The sequence below is a fragment of the Parasteatoda tepidariorum genome, chromosome 7 (genome assembly GCF_982258835.1).
Source record: "Parasteatoda tepidariorum strain Cologne lab strain chromosome 7, Ptep-v5.0, whole genome shotgun sequence".
In the NCBI taxonomy this organism is placed as follows: Eukaryota; Metazoa; Arthropoda; class Arachnida; order Araneae; family Theridiidae; genus Parasteatoda; species Parasteatoda tepidariorum.
In genome coordinates this window covers 40647971-40674064 of record NC_141761.1, presented here as the reverse complement: position 1 = coordinate 40674064, position 26094 = coordinate 40647971, and the positions used below count along the sequence as shown (strand labels likewise).

Here is a 26094-nt window from a genome sequence, read left to right as displayed (position 1 = left end):
TGGCACAGTGTGTTCAAAAACACTTTTTTCTGTTTGTCAGCAATTAATGATCTCGTGAAGAAGTATCAATTGTTCTCTGAATTTTAGCTTAACCACCCAATTTGTTATCCTATTAATTTTACCTGTGGCCCGGAACACAAAACTATATGTGAACAGTTAGAAATTAAATAAAATGCTTTTAAAAAAACATTTATTGACGAAAATAATAAGAAATTTTTAGCAATATCAACAATATATATATATACAAATAAAGTTCTAAATTTTCCCTTGTAGTTTGTAAAGCTTGGGTAAAATCTCATTTGTTAGATCATATTTTTTACTGAGCCAAGAAAGAGAAAGTGGCAAATCATCTGAAGATCCATTGTTTGCATAAATGAAGCCAGAACTTAGTTGTGCAGCCAGAGAAGATTTTATAAGGCCTACACCACCAATTGATTCTGGCCCAGGATGATATACTCTGCCATTTTCTGGAAGCATAGCAATCTTTTCTGGTTGAAATTTGATTTTAAGTAGCTCTCCTGCATGACCATATGACAAATAAGGCATTGTCATGTCACTGGTTGTTTCTTGTATAATGTGAGTAAATACTATTGGGAGATCATCACATCTTACGAAATTCTTCTCCCTTCCACATGGCGAGTAATATGGAAAATCTAATTCATATTTTCCAGTATCATTTACTTTCAATCGTTTGAAAAAGAATTGCAAAAACTTTTTATCTGAAATAAAATTAAGTATTTTTAAATTGGTGCATTGATAAAAATATAAAATTTGAGAAAATATAAAATTTTTTAATAAAAAATAAAAGAAAACATTTGATAAATGAAAGGTAATATTTTCAAGATGCTTATTTCAAATAAAAAAACTTATAACTGCTTATATTTAAATAGCAGCTTTTACACCAATTTCAGAACCTAAAACAAAGTGAGCTACCATTTCAATTCAACTAACAGGTTTGTTTGTTGATGTTTTTTTAGCCTTTTTTTTATTTAAAAAAAATTAGACTTGGTCTACTATAGTTGGATAGCCTCTCATGTCTTCATAAGTGATGTTAAAAAAATCTTCAAAGTAATGAATTAGGTAACGCAACAGAAAAACATAAGGAGTTAAGTTAATTTGAAGTGAATGAACTTAAGAGGTGTGTGCTCTTCATGAGAGCTCACACTTAAGTCTCTAACACTACTACTAAACTAAACTCAGTGGTGCGACAGCCCATAGAGGGCCAAAGCCTACTGTGCCCATCTCAGTTTTCCTGACATTGGGCTCTGGGGTGCAGGAGCAGATGTTCCAATTAGGTGGTCAGCCGAACGCAGAACCCCAGTGTTTAGTTCCCAAGCATGCTTGGTACTCATTTATAGACCCACTGAAGGGATGTGAGGCTGAGTCAACCTTGCCCAGCCCGAGGATCGAACCCTGGACCTGTGGCAAGGGAGCGCAAAGTGCTACCACTCAACCACCGAAGTTTCTAACAATATTTTTGTTATAGTTTGTTTTGGACATTTCCTAATAATGTAATTATCAAAATGATTAATTTTTAAAAAAAGACTATATTTGTTATTATTAATCTATTTATGTAAAACTTATTTTTTATTATTATGAAACAAAACATAGTAACACATTTTCAATGTAAAATTAATCCTACTCTATGAATGTCAATAATACTCTGTATAAAATGGAACAAAATGACTGATGACAATATAAAATAATGAAATTCCTATTAAGAAGAATGAAATCAATGGTATTTATCTTTCCCTTATATTAATTTAGATGGTTTAGTTACACTGAAGCAAGTTACGTTTTCTTTTTCTCCTTAAATTATAGGAAAGAGAATAATAAATACAACAAATTTAAGAGCAATAATATAATTGAATTTAAAACTGACCGAAACTTTAACCATTACGAATTTTGAATAGAGAACTCTTTTTACTTTAAATGTTATTTACTTAGAGGGTACTATACTATTACTTAAAAACATATTTAATAAACATTTATCAAAGATTGTTGCAGAACAACTTTTTAAAACTTTTACTTAAAATGAATGAAAAGAGCTGTGGCTCAGGGGATAAAGCGCTCACCTCCCAATGAGGTGAGGTGACTCAAGCTTAAATCCCTGGTCGATTTGAATCCGCATTCAGCTTGCACCGACCACAGTGCTGATGCAAAATATTCTCAGTGGTTACAGTCTCCTTAGCATCAGGCTAACTGTGGGAGGTTTTCCTCTCCATGCAACGTAAATACGGTTCAGTTCCGTCAAAAAGTCCACAAAGGTAAATGTCTCCCGATACTTGATCCATGAGTTCCCTTGTCTTCTGGATCAGGATCAAAATTACAAGGCTGCAGAGTTGAGCATCAACGGTTATAAAATAAAATATGAATGAAACAAATTTTCTATGAGCATACCGTTAATTACTGATTAAGCCCCCACCCAAATTTTGGCGAAACTCGTTGCAATGTGGGGGTAAAAGGATAAATGGTAGCAAAGAAGAACAATCCTTTTAAAGAAAATTGCACATGAGTTATAAAGCGGAAGTATTACTCAATTTAATTAATTTAGTATAAAACAAATGAAAGTAAAATGAATAAATTGTATTTTAAATATCTTACCTTTCACCTTTACTCTTTTTTTTTTTAAATAATTATGATTGCACTGACAAAAAAATTACTGAGAAAGTTAAAATTTTTTTATAAAGAAAAAATACAAAAAGCGAAAGATTTAATTTTGAAATCCCGTGAATACGAATTGTGACGTTAGATTTTAAAATCGCATGAATACGAACCGCGAAGTTTGATTTTAATATCTTTTGAAAACAAATTGCGATGTCTGATTTTAAAATCGCCTGCTTTCGAATCACGATATTGAATTTTAAAGATGCATTAATACGAATCATACCAGTCGATTTGTAAATCTTGCGACTTTGAATCGTGATATGTAATTTTTAAATTGTGTGAATACGAATACCATTGTAAAGATTTTAAATCACGTAAATCGATGATTGATATTAAAAATCCTGTGAATATGAATCGCGATATTTGATTTTAAAAATGCATGAATGAAAATCGCGATGTTGAATTCTTAAATTGTGTGATTATTTAACAGCGTGAATACGAATCACTACATTTGACTTTTAAATCGCTCGAATTTGACTCGCTATGCGTAATTTTCGAATCACGAATCATTTTAATTGAGTAAACGTAGAAGTTTTGTAAAACTAAACTAAAAATCAGAATTCAAATAATTAGCTAATTTAAGATTCAAACCTACAAAAAAGCTACGCTGTGTAAGGAAAAAAAAACATTAAAATTTTTAAGCCAATTTTACTATAACCTGATTAGTATACATAAACTACTATTATGAAGAAGAAAAAAAGGACTGTTACGTCTTCTGGGTTGGCGAGCATCCGAATACTTGTCAATATGCATTCAATGTTTAAAAATTAAAGTTAAGTCTTTTTCTTTTTTTATAATTAAAATTGTAATGTATAACTCTGATTGATATCTTTTACTGTCTTCCGGTAGATCTGGCCCTTCGCATTTTTAATTGATTGTAAGCTGAAATTTTTTTGCACAATCAATAATTTAAATTGGCAAGATTAAAGGAGATTTTTCCCCGCAATCTCTTGATGCAAGTAAACGAAATAGGTCGTATTTTAAAATTTTTTTTTTTTACTTCAAATATGTAAGGTTGGTATACACACCTAGCATTTCTTGAGGTTGGCTTTGAAAGTAATTGTAAGTTAGCCTAAGTGGTGCTTACAGTTTTGTTTTTGTGTAAGTTTTGAGCCTTAGCCTTTTTTATAACTCTTACTAATTTTTAAAAAGCATCCGCTATATTTTCAAAGGTGTATAGGATTAATTTTCCGTGATGGCGTGCATTTATATTATCTAGCTCTGGATGTGGAAGGTCGATGAAGATTATTTGGTTTTGATATTCGTATGAAACTATGGGTGGGGACTTAATCGAATCTGGGGGCTTGTTCGGTATTTTATGGTTCACGTTTTTACTTATTGTGATTATGTTGGATAACATAAAATAAATAAATGAGAATGCGTAATATTGGAACAAAATATCGATGCACAAAAATTACCTTTGAAACACGATGTAAAATTCTTTATTTTTGCATCGTCTAAAAATAGCTGAAATGAAAAAAAATATTGTTGCAATAAAAAAAAAAAAACAATACTTAAAATTATTTTAATATATTTTTCAAGAAATAAGATATATTAAACAGTAGTGGTTGATTTACGTCGTAGAGCTGCACAATAAGTTCTTTCAGGTTTCACACAAAAACATTATCATTAAATTATTTTAAAAATTATTAAAAAATTGATTTTTGAATTCGAAAAAGCTCATATAAAACAATGGTTTTTTAAAATTTAGCAGATTAAAATAAGGATTTAATAATTTTAAATAGTAGATACATTTCAAAAGAACTAAATTGTGACATTTTGGATCTATGGATATTACCTACTAAATCTGGATGCTATAATGGGCAGTTAGAATTACATTTTTGATAAAGCTATGACAATTTATCAAAGTATAATAATAAGTATATGTACAGTTCACAGAATAAAATAAAAAAATATCAACCCGGAATAACTTTCAATCTAACGATCGGATTTTCGCGAGCTAAGTGTTAATCTTAAAGGTTTATGGGGGTGACTTAATAAGTGCCCAAAGGTAATTTCATGTAAAAAATAACATTTAATAATTATTTATTCAATCGTGAATTTCTATTGTTTTAAAAAAATTATTAATTATGAAAAAAGATGTCTCTTTTTAAAACGTCTGCCAGGCATTTGATTTTTTTTTAAATTTTATTTTTTAAGTTAATTCATTTCATAGTGACTCAATTTCAGTAATATTTAAGTATGTATATATCTGGAATAATGTATTATATTATTATTCATTACATATTTTAATAACTAAACAGTAAAAATTTAAACGAAGACAAACTCTTGTAACATCAACAATTATATGAAATGGTGTTTTCACTATACTAAGAGTATGAAGTTGCCGAACATATAGAATACGTCCAATACGTAATCAAAATTTTTTAAACGTCGTAAAATATATTAGTGACTGATATATCGTTCTAAACGTCTTAATTTTAAAATTAAATGTTTAATTTACTGGCCACGTATGTTTCGCAGAATTATTAAACCAATTACTTCATTATATTTTTAAAATTCTTTTTCTTTTTGCTACCACGTAGATTTTCTTTTAGAATATTTCGTTTAATTTTTATTAGCACTTCAATTTAGGCTTTTCTTTAAATTAAACATTCGTTTTAACAACATAATTCTCAATTTTTTTTTAAAGAAAGTTTTAAAGCTTAAACAGCCAGTAGTCTTGTTAAGATATTAAGAACATTTTGTTATTTTAAAATTACTCGGTGCAAAACGTCCTGATCGTAGTAATTAGTTTTCTTTTCTTTCTTTTTATTTTAAATAGACAAATTGGAACTACAATTTTATTTTGACGTTTTAACTTATTCCATCACTAACTTTAAGAAATCGTTTTTTTTTAAATAAGATGTTAAAAACATCGACTTAAAAAGTTGTTAAAACTATTTTTCAACCTTAGCATAATGCATAAGATATTATAATATGAAATATATCATAGTTTATCAGGAAAATGCCTCGACGTGCATTATCTTATTAAACAGCAAATACTAAAAATGAGAATTGTATAAAGATTCCAACAGTCCCGATAAATTTAGAATCATTTCAAAGATTTTTTTTTTCTTTCCATCTTTAGGTTTTCCCCCCGACTAAATTTTTGGATTACAAATTATTTTACAGTTGTAATAGAAATGTTCAGTTAATAGCTGTAACGTTCTCGCTGCGATATATTTTTTCCCGTGTATTTAACAGCGGAACCCGTTGATGATTACTCGTTTATGATTTCATTTCGGCTTTTGTGATGTTAAATTGTTTATTCAGACCTGAGATAACCAATGACACCAGTTGTGCATATTTTTGCGAAAGATACCATACAATAAGAATACGCAATTTTTGAATCTATTTTGATAAAAAAAAAAAAGTTAAACGAGCTCAGCGAGAGTGTTAACATACTTTTTACAGAAATTATGGGCAATTTTTTTAAAAATTTTTTGTTATTAAGAGAAAATAAAGCTAATGCTCCAAGAAATGATTGCAATAATTTCGTTAATAACTCAAATGAAATCTGTTTGAATAAAACATTCTATTGCTTGAAAGATAAAATGAGTAACAATTGAACTCTTTTTATTTAAATTAACCATTAATTTTTTCATTGTGGCATCGAGGATAAGGAAATGCGATAGATGCATTAAATTAATTAGTTTTAATAATTTTAAGCAAATAAAAAAAAATTAAAGGGTGAAAAAAAGAAATTTTATCGAAACACGACTAAAGTATACCCTAAAAATATCTAGAATAAATTTTGGAATAGACGAAAAAATAATAAACTTTCAAACAATTTCGAGTAGGACAAGGACACCTTGTTTGAAATAATTGCCTTTGCAACAATGTATTTACTTAGATTACCAACTAGGGGGGGTGTTCCCATTGTCTCATTTGACTTTTGAAGTTCTTCTTGTTTGGGCTAGTCTGATGTGAAGCACCTCTACTTTAATAGCATTTTATGCCAAATGCTCCAAACCCATAGCTGCAAACATGGATAGGAAAAAATCCAGTAGATTTTACGAAATAATATAAATTTCATAATTGCAACATAATTGATTTCTATAAATGAGACTAGCTTCATTATGTATTAGTAATACGCATTTAAATATTTGAGCACGTAATAATTTGTGCAAAATAGCTTTTTAATCGGAAATTTTTTAGGAAACTTACTCAATTTTTGGGAATTTTCTAAAATACATAAAAATCAGAAGAATTTTTATTAAACCAGTAGACCAGGAGAAACAGGTGAAATCCAGCAGAGTTGACAGCTATGTTAACCCAAACCTTCCTCGTTGCATTTTCTTGGGTCGCCTACTTTGTTTATAAAGTCAGACAGTCCCTTAATAGAGCTGACGTGTAGCTCTTTAGGATGGAGAGTGCCTAAAGTAGTAAATCATATAAGGTCAAGTTCATCACACTCATATAAAATATGATCCTAAGATTCCACAATTCTTGCAGCATTTCCTGCAGATTGGTTTCTGTTGAAAAAGTTCCATTCTATGAAGGTGTTTTCTGAAATGATAATGCCCAGTCATAAAGCCCACAATTGTTGTATCCTCAATCTTGGGAGCTTAAGGATTTCAGAAGTGATTTTTGCAGTTGAATTGATAATCATACTTTTAGCTTGTTTTTGTCCAGGAGTAGTTTGTTCGCCTTCTGTTTTTTCTTTGTTCAGCTCCTGTCTTTCCCATTGAAGAATAATTTCCCCAGCAGCCTTCATGTTAAAAGCTATAAAAGGGTTCCATTCCTATTAGATTGAAAAAGGATTCCTGTTTTGCAAGTTCATTAGCTCCATCGTTATCTTTAATTCCCATGTGTCTTGGCACCCAGATAAGAATAATCTTATTCCTGGTTGCAGTTCTCTTAAAAGGTATTCCATAACAATTTTTGATTTAATTTGGAATGAATTAAGAGCCATATTGAAGTTTCAATTGTAAGAAGAATTTTTTGACACATTTAAAAAATGTTTTTAAGGCTAGCTGTGAAAAAAAATTGTACTACATTGATTTTTATTATTTTTTGTATCTAAGAGCCAATGCCATTACATTATGTAAAACTTATTTTAATATACTGTGTTACTACATAAATAATCACAAAAAACTGATGTGAAAAGATAAAAACCCCATTGCCTTAAAAAAATATGAAGATGGTAATAAAAGTCAACATGTTATAAGTGTTAAAAAATTCATGCCTGTGAGTTCAGAGTGCTCTAAACATTATATATTTGAAGTAAATGTTTCATACGCTCAAAAATAGGCACTCATTTTTAAGATTCGCCTGATGTGAATGAGAAAAACAAAAGTGATTTGAAACAGAAAATGTATGGTTGCCAATGAAATGTAAAGGTGAAAAATAAAACTAGAAATACTGCGATAGATTAGAGGGAAACAGAAAAAAAAAATGAATGCATTATCACTACATTGGCTACATTGGACAAACCAGACACGTTTTAAAATTAAGAAAAAAGCAACATGATAAATATGTCCATTATCAAGGATACAATAAATCATTCCTTGTGGCACATTCTTGGAATCTTGGGCACAAATGTAATACCTGACAATACAATTTAGACTACATTGGACAAATCAGACCTGCTTTAAAATTTAAATCAATAGAACTACATAGATATAGATAGATAATCATTTATTGCAAATAATGTTTGAATCTTTGATACAAATTTAATTTTGATAATGCCATAATTTTTAACACTGTGTAACAACAACTCAACTTGATGCCCTTAAATCTTATTTTATTCAGACGAATGCTGATTCTTCCCTTTATTAGTGACAGGAGTTCCTCATTATCTCTCCATACAAAAATGCATTTCACCCTGATATGCTTTTCATAACCACAGTAATTTAACTTTTTGTTTTCGCACCTTTATTTATTTTTTATTTTCTATTTCACTCTCGACTACTGCAGTTTTTCTTGTTTTGTTTTTCAGCTTTTTTTTTAAATTCCTGCATTGGCAACCTCACATTTATGTTTTCAAGTCATTTTAATTTTTCTCATTCACATCTGGCAAGTCTTGAGAATGGATGCCTATTTTTAAGATTTCGAAATATGCCGACTTTTATTACATTCTTCGTTTTTTTCTTTTTCTTTAAAAAGCCAATGAAGTTTTTATCATGAAGTATATTGTGTTATATTTGGTCATGATTATTATTTTGATCAGAATCAAGCTAGTAAAAGCACACAACTAATACTTTTAATACCTTAGTTAGGTTCATGCAGTCCTTAAAATATAAGAAAACCATAACATCAATATTGTAATTATAAAGATAGCTTTAAAATTCAAATTTCGAAATTTAAGATTTGATATGGAGTTAACGGAATTAAATATTGTGAATATGAACAATAATAAAATATATTTTAACAATAATAAAAGCACCTAATGAACTCTGTTTAAAAGGGGATTATGGTTTCATATATATATAAAGAAGTTGTGATGGTGAGAATCCTAAAACTAGTTCGCAAATAAAGTAAATAACCAAAAAAAAAATTATAGTAGTGATGTTTCATGATAAATATAGAACATCTTGTAATGGCAAATTTGCGAAAATCAGTTTTAGAATGTATAAAGACATCAGGATATATTTTCATATCTTTATTGTAAGAAAACTATAACTTAAATATTTGGCACATCGAAACAATTTTTTAAGCAATAAATCAAATAATATCCAACATATTAAGAGATAATGTTCTTAAACATTTATATTTCAAGATTTTCAAAATGCCACTTAATCACTAACTTCCTCAATAAAAAGAAATATCGTAAATTATATAAAAACTTTTGAATATGCATTATAATTATAATCTCTTCTAGATCATCAACATATTTTCTGGGTTTTCTTTTCTCTTTAAACTTTCTTGCACAGAAAACTCGATCGAAGATGTAAAAATGATTGCCTTCTAACTCTGCATATAATAATATAAATTTGGTTCGAATATAAAATCTTCATAAAAATGAAATTAAAAAAAAAAATTGTAAAAAACACAAATAATGTCATATAAAAAGTCCACATGGAAAATTAATCTTGGAAAATCATAAATAATTTATCAATCTAAGGGGATTCAAAGATAAAAAAACAAACAAACTATCTTTGCTATTTGGTCATAAATCAGCCAAAAAAAAAAAAAAAAAAAAAAAAGTCTGTAGCTTAGAAACATTGAAATATTTATCTATTAATTATTAATAAATAAGCCTTTCCAAGATATTACAAAACGTTGAATGTAAAAGCTTCTATTTTCTTCTTTTTATTATTTCAATTCACTGGCTTAGCAAAAGAGAAACACTGGGATTTGCTTCCCTTATCAATCACACAGTTTATGTATGATTGTCTTAAGCAAGGTTAGCTTAGTATTGTTACCTTAAGTTACCCTATCGGTACTGCTGTTTGGCCGTATTTCGGGACTAATGTCAAATATATATAGATGCACAGTTTCTTAATTTATAATTCGTTATAAGTACAAGTCTTTTTTAATAATTACATGAATCATTAAGAACAGAAAGGGAAAGTACATATTTGTATCTGATTTCGTAACTTAATTAACAGTTAGCGCATATTTGAAGTCACCCCCATGGAACCATTAAATCTGACACTTATTTCAAGCAAATATGATAATTAGAATGAAATTTATTCAGAGTAATATCTTTCTAATTTTGCACTAAACATAAGTCTGCACTTTGATTATATCCATTAGCGTTTGTTATGAATTTTTCAGTAAAAAGTAGAATTAAATAAATTATGAGCAGGGTTAGAAACAGATTTAAATATTATTTTACACTCTAAATTAAAATTATTAAGTTATTATAAAGTATAATCATGCAAATTTTTTAAAGATTTACTATATTGTCAATAAATAATTAAAAGACATCAACTTTCCTCGTATAAACATACTAGCATGATATATAAGAATAACTGGAGATTTTGAATGTACTTATTCATTACTTTACATTTCAACTTAACATGCAAATAAAAATTTAATAACAAATTGTTAAATTAGTAGTGTATGTAAGAAAATGAGTTTCCCTTAGTTTGTGAGTTCATTATGAAAATATCCTACTTAAGCTTTTTTTAATGTCACTAATTTAATGTGTTCAATTTACAACATTTGTATCAAATTACTTGGATAAAATAATCATATATATATATATATTTTAATAATTGAATACATACAAATTTTAACTTTAAGGAATATGAAAAATTTAAGGTAATATATTTTCTAATTAAAAAATATTTGAAAATAATGGAATGAAGTAAAGGACTAGAAATATCAAATAGACTGTATGCATAGATATGAGATAAAGAAAAGGTATGTCTTATTATGAATGACTCATATATAAAATAAACTATGTTTTTTTTAAATTTTTACACAATGAAGCTTTAAGCATAACATTGCATATAATGTCACATTGAATAAAGTAATTCATATTGATAGTAATTTAAATGAATTTTGAATGCATTATTAAAATTTTTGAATTATGTTCTTTTTTATAAACATCATATTTCGTTAATATCAGAATAATTCATAAAAACATACTATACATACAATAAAAAAACTTGCTTACAATAACTAAAAAAATTCCATAAACTGAAAAATAAAATATAAATTTCTGAAAAGCATCTTTTTCCATTTATGTTTTTGATTGTAACAGGCACAATGTATTGTTAAACAAGGTTTTTTATTTAAAAAAACTTGTGATCTTGTTTTAAAATTTTATTTTTTATACAATTTTAAAAACCATCAGAACATAAAGTTGGTGATGGTCTGATTTATTTCAACTATTCGTAGAGACATTTTGACTTAATTTTAAACTGACTCACATAAATGTATTAAACAAAATTTTTTTTGCTGAAGTACAATAAGTAAGCAATTAAAAGTCACAAATCACATACGTTTATTTAAAATAGCACAGACTCTGATTGGTAATTAAACTCAATGTTATTAAAATTCTTATGGGAAAATTTACTATTTTTTTTATTAGGTTACATTTAAAGTAAAAGTACATATATAAACAACAGAAAATTAAGTTATTTAAAAGATTTTCCTTCACACACACAAAAAAAAAATTTGGTTTAAGCCAGACAAACACAGATATAAGAGAGAAATGCAGCGAAAATAAGCTAATTGCATAATTAATGCGAAAATTGCATTTCTCGATGGTGAATAAAACATATATATACACTAGACTTCGGTCTTGAATGTAAGACATATAGCAAATTTTTTTCACTAAAATGTTCATAGAACAATTAATTGCATAATTTGGAAGTTAATTTCAAGAATAAAATTTGAAACTTCACCATTCCCTGATGGTCAATAAAATAAAAATATTCACGACTGTTAGGCTCTGGACTTTGGCCTTGAATATAAGAAATATAGCGAATTTTATTATTTAATATAATGTTCATTGAACAACGCATGATAGATTTGAACATCATATTAATAATATTTTAACATCTACTCCCTTGACAACAGTTGATCATTGATTGATTTTTAGTTGATGATCATTGATACCAAACGCTATAGGTTTCCTATTTCTGCCCCAATCATAGCTTATTCAAATCTCAATATCCTTAGTTTAAAAACTTAGAAATTGTCTAACTGTGGTGATGTAGTTTGTATCCGAAATAAAACACCGATGTCATAGTTATGTGAGTGCTTAAAAGTTGCACTTAATCAATCATTTTTTTCGCCAAAAACGCCAAGTCAAAATATTCTTAAAGATTATCGTAATTTTTTTATATTCGCTTAATTCAGGCGATGGAAAATTTAAACTGTTATCTTTTCCAAAAAAAGTGAAAGATTCTAAAAAAATGTGGAGGGGAAAGTTTTCAAAACCTAGTTCTGAATGTCCAGTAGCCTCAAAGTTGGCGCTTTCAGTTAATCACTTTGGCGAGAAAAGTTTAGCTTCCTATTACTGTCTGTAAAGGCTTCTTTTTGTCACAGCCCACACCACAACAATTGATCAGAGAATTTAAAATTTAGCACGGAAATCATGTGTAACGTGCAGTGTAAATACTTATAAACTGATTTGTTATATTCTTTTCTTCAAGATTAAAAAGATTTGTAATTATTCATTAGTTGTAGTTAGTTTGAAAGCGAAATGGTTTATTAGTGTATTCTCTGCAGCAATTGCATTTCTATACAGATGTAGATTTTTTTGTGGTGTGTGGTGTAAAATAGATAAAGAAAATTCGCAAGTTAAAGGACTAAATACTATTTATTAATGTGTGTTGTAGTGTTTTAATTTTTTCTTTTTATATTCAAAAATTCTCAGTAGCTTCAATAGGATTAATGCTTCAAATTTTTTGTGGAATAAGACTGCATTGAGATTTACGATGTCATCGAGAAAACATTGGAAACTTCGTAAGTATTTTCTGTAATGTCTTTTAGTAAAAAATTGGTTCTATGCATTTTATTATAAAAATGCTATAAATATTTTTTTGATATGTACTTGAGGCACTAGTTTTTGTACGATGATTATATGTTAAACTTGTGTTGCTAAAAAATTTTATGGTTTGTAAATGTGTAATAAATTTTTTCGAGATTTTAGTATTAGATTTAATATAGTTTGTAGGACAATATTATGAATTGATGAACATATTTAGGTCATGATTTTAACCATTGTAAATTCAAAGTAGTGAACAATGGAAAAGAAATTTAAATTATTTATTAATAATTCCAATTATTTATTAATTAATATCAAATTATTTTGTGTTATGCATTATTTTTTCACTCCTACAAGTACGGAATTTTGAAAAGCCTTGAAATTTGTACTAAGCCCATATTTTTTCATCTGACAGCATAACAGTGTGAATGTACCTTATCCCTTGAAATTGAAATAACAGTACTAGCAGCAATGGCATTATAGTAACAGCACTTTAAATAAGTATAAATCTTATATATCGAAGTATTAATATTCAAAAGTATTTGGTTTTATTAAACAATAAATTATTAAGTGTAAATAGGTATTGATGGTAGCGGTTGGCATTGCTCATTGATTTTGCACAAACAAGCATTGATAAAAGGAATGTAGACTACATAGTTGGTAAGCTTTTGATGCGTGATGGTTTTTATCATGATGTAAAAAACAAATACTCAGATCGTTGGTGACATTGAATTTTAATTTTATTTCAACTGATTAAAATTGAAATATGAAGAGTATATAAAACATTGAATTTTAAAGAGAAAAAAATATATTTAGCAAAAAAAGGACTCTAGATTATTGATAAAAATATGATAATGTTTTATATAGGGATGTATTAAATATTTGGAGCTTTTTGTTGAATATTCAGTTGGTCAAATATTTGTCTAAATATTTGGCAAAGTATTACAGTGAAACTTCCTGGGAAAGACCGCCTCTATTTACAACCATTTTTGGGATGCACAGAATTTTTTACTTAGACCTAGTGCTGAAGAAATCCTCAAGATCATTAAAACCTCTCCCATCGACCAGGCAAACATATGCACCTAATGCGGGAAAGGTCAAATAAGGAAACTCAAAAGAATTATAAAAACAAAAAATTTAGGAAAGCAAATAAGTAGATTGAAATGTATTCAAAATATTTGTGTGAGACTCTTATTCAGAGAGCTCTTTTTTACGATATAACATCATGTTGCACTCAGTGTGCACTAAAGTGGATGCTATCAATGATTTACTTGATTTATTTCTAGAGTTGAAAGTTAAATTAGAAAAGAAAGTTATTTTAGAAAAACAAACACATTTCTTCTCATTTTTATGACATAAAATTAAATGCAAACTTAAACGAAAAACATAATTGTTTATTTATTTAAAATAGCCTTATCATTCATGCAAGTGGCAGAATCGGCGACATTTTTCGCAGAACCTTACCGAGTTCTTGCAGAAAGATTTTTCCTTTGGGAAGTAAAAAAATATTTTAGTTTTCTTTTCTGTAGAAATTTTCGAAAAATTTTATCTTTTCTTCATAATTATATTCAACAGTTTCCTTTCTCGTGCATTGGATGGGGGGAGGGGATGCTTGTGATTTTTCTATTCTCATTTGAGAATAATGAAGTAAAAATTTTGGTTTTCTTTTCTGCCGTCATTTTCGTTCTATTTTTTTATGCAGTTAATATTTCTATTGATTTCCACATAGCTTTAAAAATCCGATATTTTAGACACTATATTCTAAAATATCGGATTCCTGTGTCTATTCCTGTTTTCATTTTGAGATTTAGACAACTGAATCTCAAAATGAAAACAGGAATTTAGTAACCCCTTTTTGAAGAGTCTGATTTGCATGATTTCGCAGCCTATTTTTTCCCGGTAGTTAGGGATTACATGATTTTCTGCTACAGATTAGGGTGACCTGGGGTAATTCCTGATCAAAAAATGCAAACATCTATTTTGTGAAAAAACTATTCAAGATAGAATTTTAATATTTACTGGAAGTTTGAGGCTATATGAGATGAGTCCTATGCCTCCTTCTTTTGTTTGAAAATCTAATTAGAATTTAAAAGATTTTAAATTTTTAGTGATGAGGAATTACCCCTGGTCTTGATCATTTCTGGGGTAATTCCTGATCACTTCTGGGGTAATTACTGATCACCAGTTTTTATTGTAAAGGGGCTGTTTAAAAATAATTATATAATGGTAATTAACAAATAAGACATCAAGATCAAACAAATAAACCAAAAAGATATGTTTAAGCAGCTAATAAAACTATTTATTTAAAAGCAAGAAGAAAGATTAACACTTTAAATTTTCCAAAAATCTTTGCATCATGCCATACATTTTAGGCAATCAGCCAACTCATTCTCATGTTCTGCTGAAATATAAGAGAGTTCCCCTCATGGGTTACTTTTTCTGGATTTTTTAACTTCATTAAGTGAAAGTGTAAAGTAAAGTAAGGTATGTCAACTCAACAGCTCTGGCAGCAGCTCTCACATTGAAATTTTAATTTTCAATCATTAAAAGAAATTCACTAATTTTGCTTTCTATCCTTTTTCACTAATTTTGCTTAGTATCCTTTTTAGGCTAATAATTTCTCACCATATTTATACTAAGCTAATTTATAAACTTAAAAATTATTCTAACAATGTACACACATAAAATTAAGATAGAAGCAAGGTATGACAAACCAGAAATGGTGCAAATCAGAATACAGTCTTGTATACCGTTAAAAACAAATTTTGTGATGACAGTTAAAATATATTTTATAGTTGTTCCACTTAATAAATATAAACTGTTATTTAAGAAAAGACAATTAGCTATTTATTAGCTATTTTATATACTATTTATAAGAAGAAATGACAGTGATCAGGAATTACCCCAGTGATCAATAATTACCCCTTCGGTAGGGGGCAACATTTGATATAGTTTCCGATAATCAATTATAATGTTTACAGTAGATGTGAAACAATTAAACAAAAGCTTACACTATTTTTATATCAAAGAAATATTAAGTAACTCAAAATATTTATTATTAAGAGAAGGAGGGGTATCTTTGCAGAAATGTGCACATTTTGAAACTCATCTTTGAAATTGAAAATACAGAAAGCAGTTTAAAAGATACTTATTTTGTTAGATAAAACAAAAAGCTATTATTAAGTAAATGAAGTTATACTTTAGTAAAGTGTACAAGCATTCTTGTCCATGTCTCAAATTTAAAAAAAAAATTTTTTTTTTTTAAATATAACTTAGGTGATCATTATTTCCCCCAGAAACAGAGTGATCGTGAATTACCCCGGGTCACCCTACACAGTTTTTTAATTATTTTTTTTTAATGTGTTGACGATTTAAAAAATTTGAGAAAGGAAATAAATAGTGTGTTTCCCACCTGCAGAATGCGAGTATATCTCCCATAATATTAGAATAAAAGAAATATTTCATATTCAATTAGAAAAATTATTTTATTTAACCCGACTAGTTTTTTTTTTTGATGATTCTTCTGTTACTTTAAATTAGTAACACATGTATATTTGTTATTTTTAAAAGTATCTTGCAGAAAGATGTTAATATTAGTGAGGTATGTCGCAGAAAGCTCGAAAAAATTCTGCCACAGGGTCATTCATAAATGGTAAATTTGTTTTTACTCATAATTATATCAGTTGGGATCATTTTTATAGATGCTAAATTTTGTTCGTCTATAAATTTTTTCATGACGCCAACAGAAGTGGCATTTACGCTAAAAAAAAGTGAGTGATACTGTCTAAAATTAAAAGTATATGCAAAAAATCATGTACCTTTGATAACAATTTTGAAGTGTATAGACGTGATCTCTTAGAACAACCAATTGACCTTTTTTTTAATTATCTGTGTTAATATTCACGCTGTCGTGCCATAGGTCCTTGGTTTGATTCACGGGCCAGGAACGGTTGACTCAGCCTTTCATCTCTTTGGTGGGTCGATAAAATGAGTACCAAGCATGCTTGGGAACTAAGCACTGGGGGTTCCGCGTTGGGCAGACCACCTAACAGGAACAGCTGCTCTAGCAGCCCTGAGTCTAAAGGTCAAGAAAATTGAGATGGGCACAGTAGTTGATATGGTCACCACATGGCCCGCTATGGGCTAGTCGGAAAGCATTATTTTTAGCATTAAAGTTTCTTTTTAAGAATTAAAATATTTTTTTCTATTCCTCTTTTTTTTTAACTTTATAACTAAATTTTTAATACTGCTAGTCAGTTTTTTATTGATTCAATCGCATACTACATTCTTAATTTGTCGAGAAAATTCAACAATAGTCAGGAAGTCAATTGTCTAAGTAGTTATGGTTAAAAAAGAGAGTACTGAAACATTTTCAAGTAATTTAAAATAAATGGCTGAATTTATCATCCATAAATGACAACCTTTCTTTCTCCTTTATGCATGCTTTAAATTTCCTTAGATATTTTAAGTATTTTTAAAAGGATGCAGATGAAATCCTAATAAAATTATGTTTTTCATTACGGAAATGTTTAGAGGACTCGTGGAAGATTTTAATCTTTATGAATTGGAGATCCATTTTGATGGAACAATGTGTGAAATTATAATGGGTAGCTAAATGGGTAGTCATAATGGGTAGTATCATTGCTAAAGTTTGAGGAAACAATATAAAAGATCTTTTAAGTACAGTAAAAACAGCGCAATTAGAACTTCGAGCCTTGCAGAGGTGAAGAAGTTAAATGATGGGAAAGCAACCAAGCTAAAGAAAAAAAAGGAAGCAAGTTTTACTAGATGACTTTCACATGAAGAAGCAATAAATTTCATACGAATACATTTTCAAAACTTTATTATTGATTTGAAAAATTCATTTGCCGCTAAAAGTTCCAACAGTTATTTGAAGGTTCCTCCCCAATCCTTGCCTAAGAATGTTAAGTCCTTTGATTTTTTTCAAAGGGAGTGCTTTAGGTATGTCATATTACTTATCATTAAAAAAAAAAAAAAAAACAAATTTTTTCAAAGAAAAGAGATAGACTTATGAGCGATTGAAGAGAAGTTGCTATAAATTTGTGAGGTTTAAAAAAGTAGGAAAAAAAAGTCCAGAAGGGAAATTATGCACCAAACATGATGACAAAGCCGGAAAACTTGGTTTCATGACTCTTATATGAGATGTGATGAATGAATCTTTCAAAAAGCAGTTGACATATTTTATTTATCTACGAGAATAGAAAATGCTCCCATTATTTTACTACTCAGGATATTACATCTCTGACAAATCTAAGAAAGAAAGCTTTTCTTCACTATATGATCAGCCATAGTTCATAGAATTAGATAGATTTTTTAATGTCAATGAATATGACCCTCTAGTAAAGTGGAATGATTTTACACATCAGAAACTAAAATTAGTGAATGTTTCCCTCTGATGAAAATGCTCCTAAATATATCAGGTTGGTTTAATGATTTATGTTAATGATGAATGGCACTTGTGACTAGAGATTTTCATCAATTTATGAAAAATTATAGATTTTTGTTTTCGTTAAGTAAAATTGTTTGATTCTCACTGCGGATAAGTCTAATAAGTTTTGAATTTTTTTTTTATTTATAAAATTTTTAATGCATTATAACTGTATACCTGACACTTTATCATTAGTCAGGGTTTGGTTTTTGACGTCAAAAAGTGGTTTTTGACATGACAAGGGTATAATACTGGTTTAAACCGTCAAAAACCCGTCAAAAATGTCAAAAACTGAAGTTTGCCAAGAAAATATATAAACTTCAAAACTACCAACAGTTGCCATGCATTATATTAAAATTTAATTATACTATAGGTAATCAGCAGGTTTTAAAATATTTTTTAATTAAAATTAAGGTAAAATAACAGATTTAAAATCTCAGAAATTTATATTCAAATGCATGTGCAGAAAAATTTTGCACAAAAATTGTTTAAATATTTATATTTAAAATTTTTTTTTTCTTTTTGATACTTAAGAAAATTAAAAGTTTATTACTATGCATTTTTGACATATAAGGAACATATAACTAATATTTATAAGGAACTTACAAGTTATGTTGTATAAATACAAACTTGATACAAGATACAAGTGTATAAAAATTTTTTTTTAATGTTATACCGAGTATCTTTATTATCCAATATGTTAATTTGAATTTAAAAGTAGTTATATTTATGAATAATGATAAATATAATTCATATTTTTTTATTATATTTATTTATAATTATTACACTTATCATTTTAAAACAATTTTTATCTCTAATTTTTTTTTTCTCCGCTTGTATTAAGAATACAAATAATGCATATCTTGAAAGCAAGAAGTAATTATTCAACAGCTGAATATTTAGATATTCAACAAAACTATATCGTATTCAGCAAAATGAAATTCACAAGTATTTGGATAAACTAAATTTTCAGCATAGTAAATGAATAGGCTGAATATACTGTAAATCGACACTAACTACTCTGTGTATTTAACAGTATTATTCTTTAAAAATGTCTAATTTTTAGTATAATCTATACTATACACTAAATTTGGTTAAAAATAAATTTCTTAATAATATCACTGCAGATTTTCAATAACACATGAAAATGAATACATAATATTACAAAAGATGTGGGTTTTCAAAAGTACAAGATTTTGGTTACTATTCAAAATATAAGTGTTTCTTCAAAATTTTAAATTTATTTTTTCTAGAACATATTTAGAAACACTATCCTTTAAAAAATATATAAATTTTATGTATTAATTAAATTTCACATATGAATATAGGTTTTTGACATTTTTGACAGTGAGGTTTTTGACGTGACGGTTTAAACCATGGTTTAAACTGTCAAAAACTGTCACATGTCAAAAACCTGCCAACCCTGTCATTAGTATTTGCAAATATTTTTAAATAGTTGCCTTTTTGTCGAAGGTATATATTTTAATAATTGCATACTAATGTGTAGTACCAAAGAAACGAATAAAAAAAAAAGAAAGAAAAAAACAAAGAAAGAAACAAAAAAAAAATATATTTATGTGTGGTTTACATTTGGCATGACCCCAAGATTACAAGAAACTAAAATTTTGCTCAATTTTAGGTCTACCTTTGTCAGAATTAGACAGGTATGAAATTTGCTGGGAAAAAAGTCTTGAATATAGCAGAAACAAAAATTCGCAGGGTAGCTATTTATTCAACTTATATGTGATAAGAGCTGTACTTGAGTAATTGAATACAGAAGTAATTGTATGAAAGCTGGGAAGTTTTAAAAAATGTGATTTAGGCCCAAAATGATAAAATCTGAAAATAACACCCTCCCCTAAGCTGTAGACTTGATTAACAATTTACAGCAGAAGAGGAGGGTTTGAAACTTACATGTTGCCATTGAGAGTGATATGGTTGGGTTTGTTTGCCAAGAAAATATATAAACTGCAAAACTACCAACAGTTGCCATGCATTATATTGAAATTTAATTATACTATAGGTAATCAGCAGGTTTTAAAATATTTTTTAATTAAAATTAAGGTAAAATAACAGATTTAAAAGCTCAGAAATTTATATTCAAATGCATGTGCAGAAAAATTTTGCGCAAAAATTGTTTAAATATTTATATTTTGAAATTTTTTTTTTTTATATTTAAGAAAATTAAAAGTTTATTACTATGCATTTTTGACATATAAGGAACATATAACTAATATTTATAAGGAACTTACAAGTTATGTTGTATAAATACAAACTTGATAAAAGTGTATAAATTTTTTTTTTTTTAATGTTATACCGAATATCTTTATTATCCAGTATGTTAATTTGAATTAAAAAGTAGTTATATTTATGAATAATGATAAATATAATTCATATTGTTTATTATATTTATTTATAATTATTACACTTATCATTTTAAAACAATTTTTATCTCTTAATTTTTTTTTCTCCGCTTGGATTAAGAATACAAATAATGTATATCTTGAAAGCAAGAAGTAATTATTCAACAGCTGAATATTTAGATATTCAACAAAACTATATAGTATTCAGCGAAATGAAATTCACAAGTATTTGGATAAACTAAATTTTCAGCATAGTAAATGAATAGGCTGAATATACTGTAAATCGACACTAACTACTCTGTGTATTTAACAGAAAGCACTTAAATTTGTATTGTCTTATGTTAACTATGAATTAAGTAATATAAAAATAATATAAATTTTATATATGTAAATTTTATGTAAAAAAATATATATAAATTCTATGTATTAATTAAATTTCACATATGAATATAGGCTTTTGACATTTTTGACAGTGAGGTTTTTGACGTGACGGTTTAAACCATGGTTTAAACCGTCAAAAACTGTCACATGTCAAAAACCTGCCAACCCTGGATATAATGTTGTGATTGTTTTGTTAAATTAACTGAAATCGCACTCATGCCAAAGTAATAGATTAGGAATTGTTTTATATGGAAACAAAGCAAAGTCTGACTTAGATATATATTTATGCATCTGATATTGCTATCCTGGCAAATTAGTAATGATTCCAATTTTTTTTTTTTTTGTTGCAATTAATAGGAACACTTTAGTTCATTAGATTTAAAAGTTGTAAAAGTTTTTGTGTACACGGTTATGTACTTTGCTAGATCAAAACCTAGTTTATAGAATTAATGATTATAAAATTATAATTATTTTAATGTATGAAAAATAAAACTGTTTGATCCATAAATCTTATGTTTAAAACATCTGTTTTTGAAACTGTTGAATTTTTCTATTTTAAATTTAATTGGATTTAACATAGGATTGAAAATTCTTAAGAGAAGAAACCTATTTCATCCAAAACACTGCAAGAAAGTGGAAAACCGGAAGAAAATGGACGAAGCAAAAAATGACTAATATAATTTTTTAATAATAACTCTAGAAGAAATAGTTAAAATTTAAAAGAAACAAACTTTAATATTGTACAATTTTGTAGTGTATGAAATGAAAACCTTAAGCTGAAAAATTCCTCTGTCGCACGGCTGGATTTAACATTATGCATTTCTGTTGTCGTGGTGTTTATTTTATCATTGGAACCATCTTATTAAAAAAAATAATCAAAAAATTATTTTAAAGTAGGAATAAATAGAAATTACTTTCTCTCATTAATTGATTGATATGAGCAATTAACGTCATGTAAAAAAACATGATCATGACAAGAGAAAAGCTTATTTTGGGAAAAACTTATTTTTTCATTGCTATCACTTGATCCATTACTTTAGGGAAGTGCAGGACAATCAGAATTTCTTTTACTGTTTTAAGATTTTTTATTAATATAAAGTTTTTTTATTTATTCACATTTACTGCAAAGATATTTGGTATATACATCTTAACTAATTTTTTTTTTTGCTTTTTGAAGTTATTAAACAATTTGCATGTGCTGTATGGGAAGACTTTCAATGAAAATGCTTTGTTTCTCTTTAATTAACAAAGCAATTTTCATAAATGGTTTATAAAATTTTTGATTTACCTTTTATTCATTTTCTTAACTGCATTTTTTTCCAGAGGAATTTGTGGCTCATTCCGCAAACGTCAACTGTCTTTCATTTGGTCGCAAGTCTGGAAGAGTTTTAGTTACTGGTGGGGATGACAAAAAAGTCAATCTTTGGGCTGTTGGAAAGCCAAACTGTATCATGGTGAGTGCCAAGTTATGCTATGCGTTTAGAAAATGTTTCTATACGTTTTAAACTGTTTAGAACCATTTTTCGGACTTTACTTATTAAAAGGAAAATATTTGATTCCCCCCCCCCAAAAAAAAAGTAAATTTTATCTTATGCAGGATTAATTGCTGTGCATATTCTCCTGAGACCCACTAACCACGATAAGGGGAAACATTTGGTACAATTTTTTTAATTAAGAAATTTTTTTTAAATTTATTTATTTTTTAACAAATTACATTAGTTATTGAACTAAATAAGCAAGTAAAACTTCGTAATGAAAAACCTATAGATAATTTAAATGTTTTAATGCTAAGGGAAGGAAATAAAAGTTGCAGACTTGAGGGTACTACCATTACCTATCTCATCAAAAACATAGACCATACAAAAAGCGAAAATTAATATAAGTTTTTTTTCTTTTCTGTTTCTATGCCCTTACAAAAGGATTGTCTATGTAGAAGTATAATTGGATTTATCTTAATTGGTTGGAGTGTTTAATTATAAATATAATGCAGGGCTGATTGTGCTCCGGAAAAAATCCGGATTTCCGGAATTTTCGCTAACAGTGATCCGGAAGATTCCGGAGATCGAAAGTCCAGATGTTTCAAAAATTCATTGATCACAGAAGTTTCCGGAAATCAAATTTTCAAAAGTGGAACTTAAAAACACAGTTTATTTTATTTGTTTGTAAGGGAGAGCCAGAGAGATACTTTATAAGCTTATATTCATGATTAATATTCATTTTTTATCAGTAAATAGTTGTTATAATCATAAACTAAAGAAAGAAAGACATATTTGTAAATTTTAATTACTTCTCCAGGTCATCATAGGTATGTGTAAAATTTTAAATATATTTTAAGTAAACTAAGAAATATTGAGAATAAGGAAAATAAATTTTTTTCAATTTAAACTGTCTTTTTTTTTTAAACTCAAGAAATTTTCCGGAATTTTGACATGGGCTGACAATCACCCCTGATAATGTAAAATTATGAGAAAGGTGTGAAATTCGATTCTAACATTTTGGATAAACCTTGATAGTTACAAATATCGAAATAAAACTTTTTTCGTTTTTCTTTTAATCTCAAAGAATAAATGGTTCGAAAACTTATTAGTAAAAATGTGTTAGTTAGCATTTCTGTGAATTTTAGGCTAATTACTCTGTTAATGACAACATATCGAAATAAAATTTTTTTTAGTTCTTTATGATGAGGTCCAAATTTGATACTGCCATCTTAGTGAAAATGTGTTCTTTCACAGTACTGTCAATTTTAGGCTAATTTCCCCGATAATTACAAATCATCGAAATTAAACTTTTTAAGTTTTTCTTTCTACCTGATTAAGAACATATGTTCCAAATGTTAGAATTCTAACTTCATTTTTTAAAAGAGGAAGAATTAGTGATGAGTGGGTAAATAGGAACTTGACCTTTTACATATTGCAGATTTTATTTTGATTCATTCTGTTTGCGCATTATTTATTTATTTAAGTTATTCATCTATATACTCTTTGCAATTTACAACTAATCATTTAATTAATAATGAAATGGCCAATTTTCTTCTTACTGTTTTAACTTTTTTCAAATCTTTGTTTTAAAGCGCTATGCTAAAAAAAACGAACATAATTATTAGTAAAAATGCGAGTGGTCAGTAGCTTCCCTTTTAAACGAGTTTTTCGTTAATACTCTGGATGTAAGGTAACAGCATGAGAATCAAGGCCACAGAAAAAGGAACAATTCTGTATTTTCCGTTGTCTTAAAATGAGTATAATAGGAACTTTTGCATATTGTACAATTTTGATATTACATCTTTTGATTGAAAAACAATGGTAATAAAATGAATAATGTGTAACAAGTTTTTCTTAGGATATGGAAGTAAAAAAGTATAATGGTTTTTAGATGAGAGTAATAGGGCCAGAAGCAAATGGATTATAGTTAAATTTAGAAAAGAATTAGCGGGTATTTAAGCGTTAAACGTCTGTTTATATTATCCTTAAAACGCACAATATCGTATTTTAAAATATATAATCTGCAATTCTTGTATAATCTTATTTAATAAACGATATTATTAAGTCTTAACTAGATTCACAAAACTACGTTGGTTTTAAATCTTAAGGTTTGAAGATGGTAATCAAGCAAATTGATTTTTGTTAACTTTTTGACTGTATTAACAATCAGAAAGAGAAAGCAAACTTTTAAGCTGAAGGTTTCTCTCTGAATGTGTAATATTACTAAACATTTTCCAATGCAGATGCTGATTTTGAATTTATTCTGAAAGAGAATGCTTCAGAAAAACTGAAAGTATTGAATGACTCGAGTTGGTTTTAACATGTTTAACGCGTTTTTTCAGATGGGAATTATAGGATTTAATATGGGAATTCAGATGGGAATGCACAAACTGGGATGCGTGCTGCTGATTGTATTTAATCATTTAACTTCGAACAACAAAGAAATTTTAAAAAACTGCATATCATAGAATGAGCAAAGTCAAGTAAATATTTGATTAATTTAATTATCAAATTAAATTAATGTAACGATACTGTCTTGCAAGGTACGTTTTTCGGAAAGTTATTTATTCTGAATTATATCATACAATAATGGTTGCTGCTTTTTAAAACAACTTTAGTAATCGCAAGCTTGTTCCCTAATTATTTTATATGTCAGAGTTCGATGTCTCGAATAGTGAGTAGGGATGTAACGAACATTCGGCTTTTTTGTCGAATATTCGGTTTGTCGAATGTTCACCCGAACATAATCGTTTTTTCAACATTTCGTGGTTTAAAAATTGAGAACTTTTTTATATGTTGCATTTTTGCTTGCTTTTTTGTTTTAGCTAAAGCGAAGCATCATACTAACGGAGCGTTTCTGATAGACTTAATTGTTTTATTACCACTTTTTTCTGGTATTCGATAAAACAAATAATTAGTAACATAGAAAACTGTGATTCTCAACGTTAAAGTTATATTTCTGAACTAAGAAAAATTTTTTTTGTTTTACTTTTGATTTTTTTAGAACCTTTTCTTTTTATCAGCGTTTTTATTATGACAGAGCTTTTCTAATGACCGTTATTCTTTTATGGTCACTTTTTTTAAAAAAAATACGGCAATGTGAAAAAGTTAAGATTTTTAGCGTTAAATCTTTCGTTTAAAAATTACAAACGATTTTTTGTTTTAGTTTCTAGCTAGTTTTTTTAAATTTATATTTTTATTATTATTATTTTTTTACTTGAAAATACTGCTATTAGCATTAATGTTTTTTTAATTTTTATTATTATTATTTTTTTTTAAAGAATTAAGGGGATATTTTTTTTCTATTTCTTTTTTTTTATTTTTAACTTTACAATTTAAGTTTTTTTAATGACTGTTCGCCAG

At 27.7% G+C, this 26094-nt stretch overlaps 2 protein-coding genes across 3 annotated transcripts in view; one reads left to right on the top strand and one right to left on the bottom strand.

Annotated features, from left to right (window-relative positions):
* Positions 1 to 173: 173 nt before the first annotated feature.
* On the bottom strand, positions 174 to 12192 carry LOC107445516 (UPF0598 protein CG30010). Its single transcript, XM_016059919.5, has 3 exons — positions 11973 to 12192; positions 4086 to 4134; positions 174 to 719 (listed from the first exon to the last, which is right to left on the bottom strand). The coding sequence occupies exons 1-3, from the start codon at positions 12108 to 12110 to the stop codon at positions 256 to 258; spliced, it is 651 nt and encodes a 216-aa protein (XP_015915405.2). The 5' UTR covers positions 12111 to 12192; the 3' UTR covers positions 174 to 255.
* Positions 12193 to 12564: 372 nt separating this feature from the next.
* The window catches only part of LOC107445515 (katanin p80 WD40 repeat-containing subunit B1), a 68254-nt gene continuing 54724 nt past the window's right edge, over positions 12565 to 26094 (top strand). The window contains exons 1-2 of one of the 2 annotated variants that reach the window (XM_043052893.3): positions 12565 to 13038; positions 22577 to 22707. In XM_043052893.3, coding sequence (XP_042908827.1) covers positions 13011 to 13038; positions 22577 to 22707 — 159 coding nt within the window. In that variant the 5' untranslated portion in view covers positions 12565 to 13010. The remainder of the gene's footprint in view (positions 13039 to 22576; positions 22708 to 26094) is intronic. The other variant, XM_043052894.3, reaches the window with a different exon arrangement.

Coding starts and splice junctions, on each gene's coding strand:
- LOC107445516 (XM_016059919.5), bottom strand. CDS start 12,110: ATGATGTTCAAATCTATCATGCGTTGTTCAATGAACATTATATTAAAT. Junction 4,135..11,972: donor TTATTGACCATCAGGGAATG/GTGAAGTTTCAA, acceptor TTTTCATTTCAG/CTATTTTTAGACGATGCAAA. Junction 720..4,085: donor TTTTACATCGTGTTTCAAAG/GTAATTTTTGTG, acceptor ATTTTATTTCAG/ATAAAAAGTTTTTGCAATTC.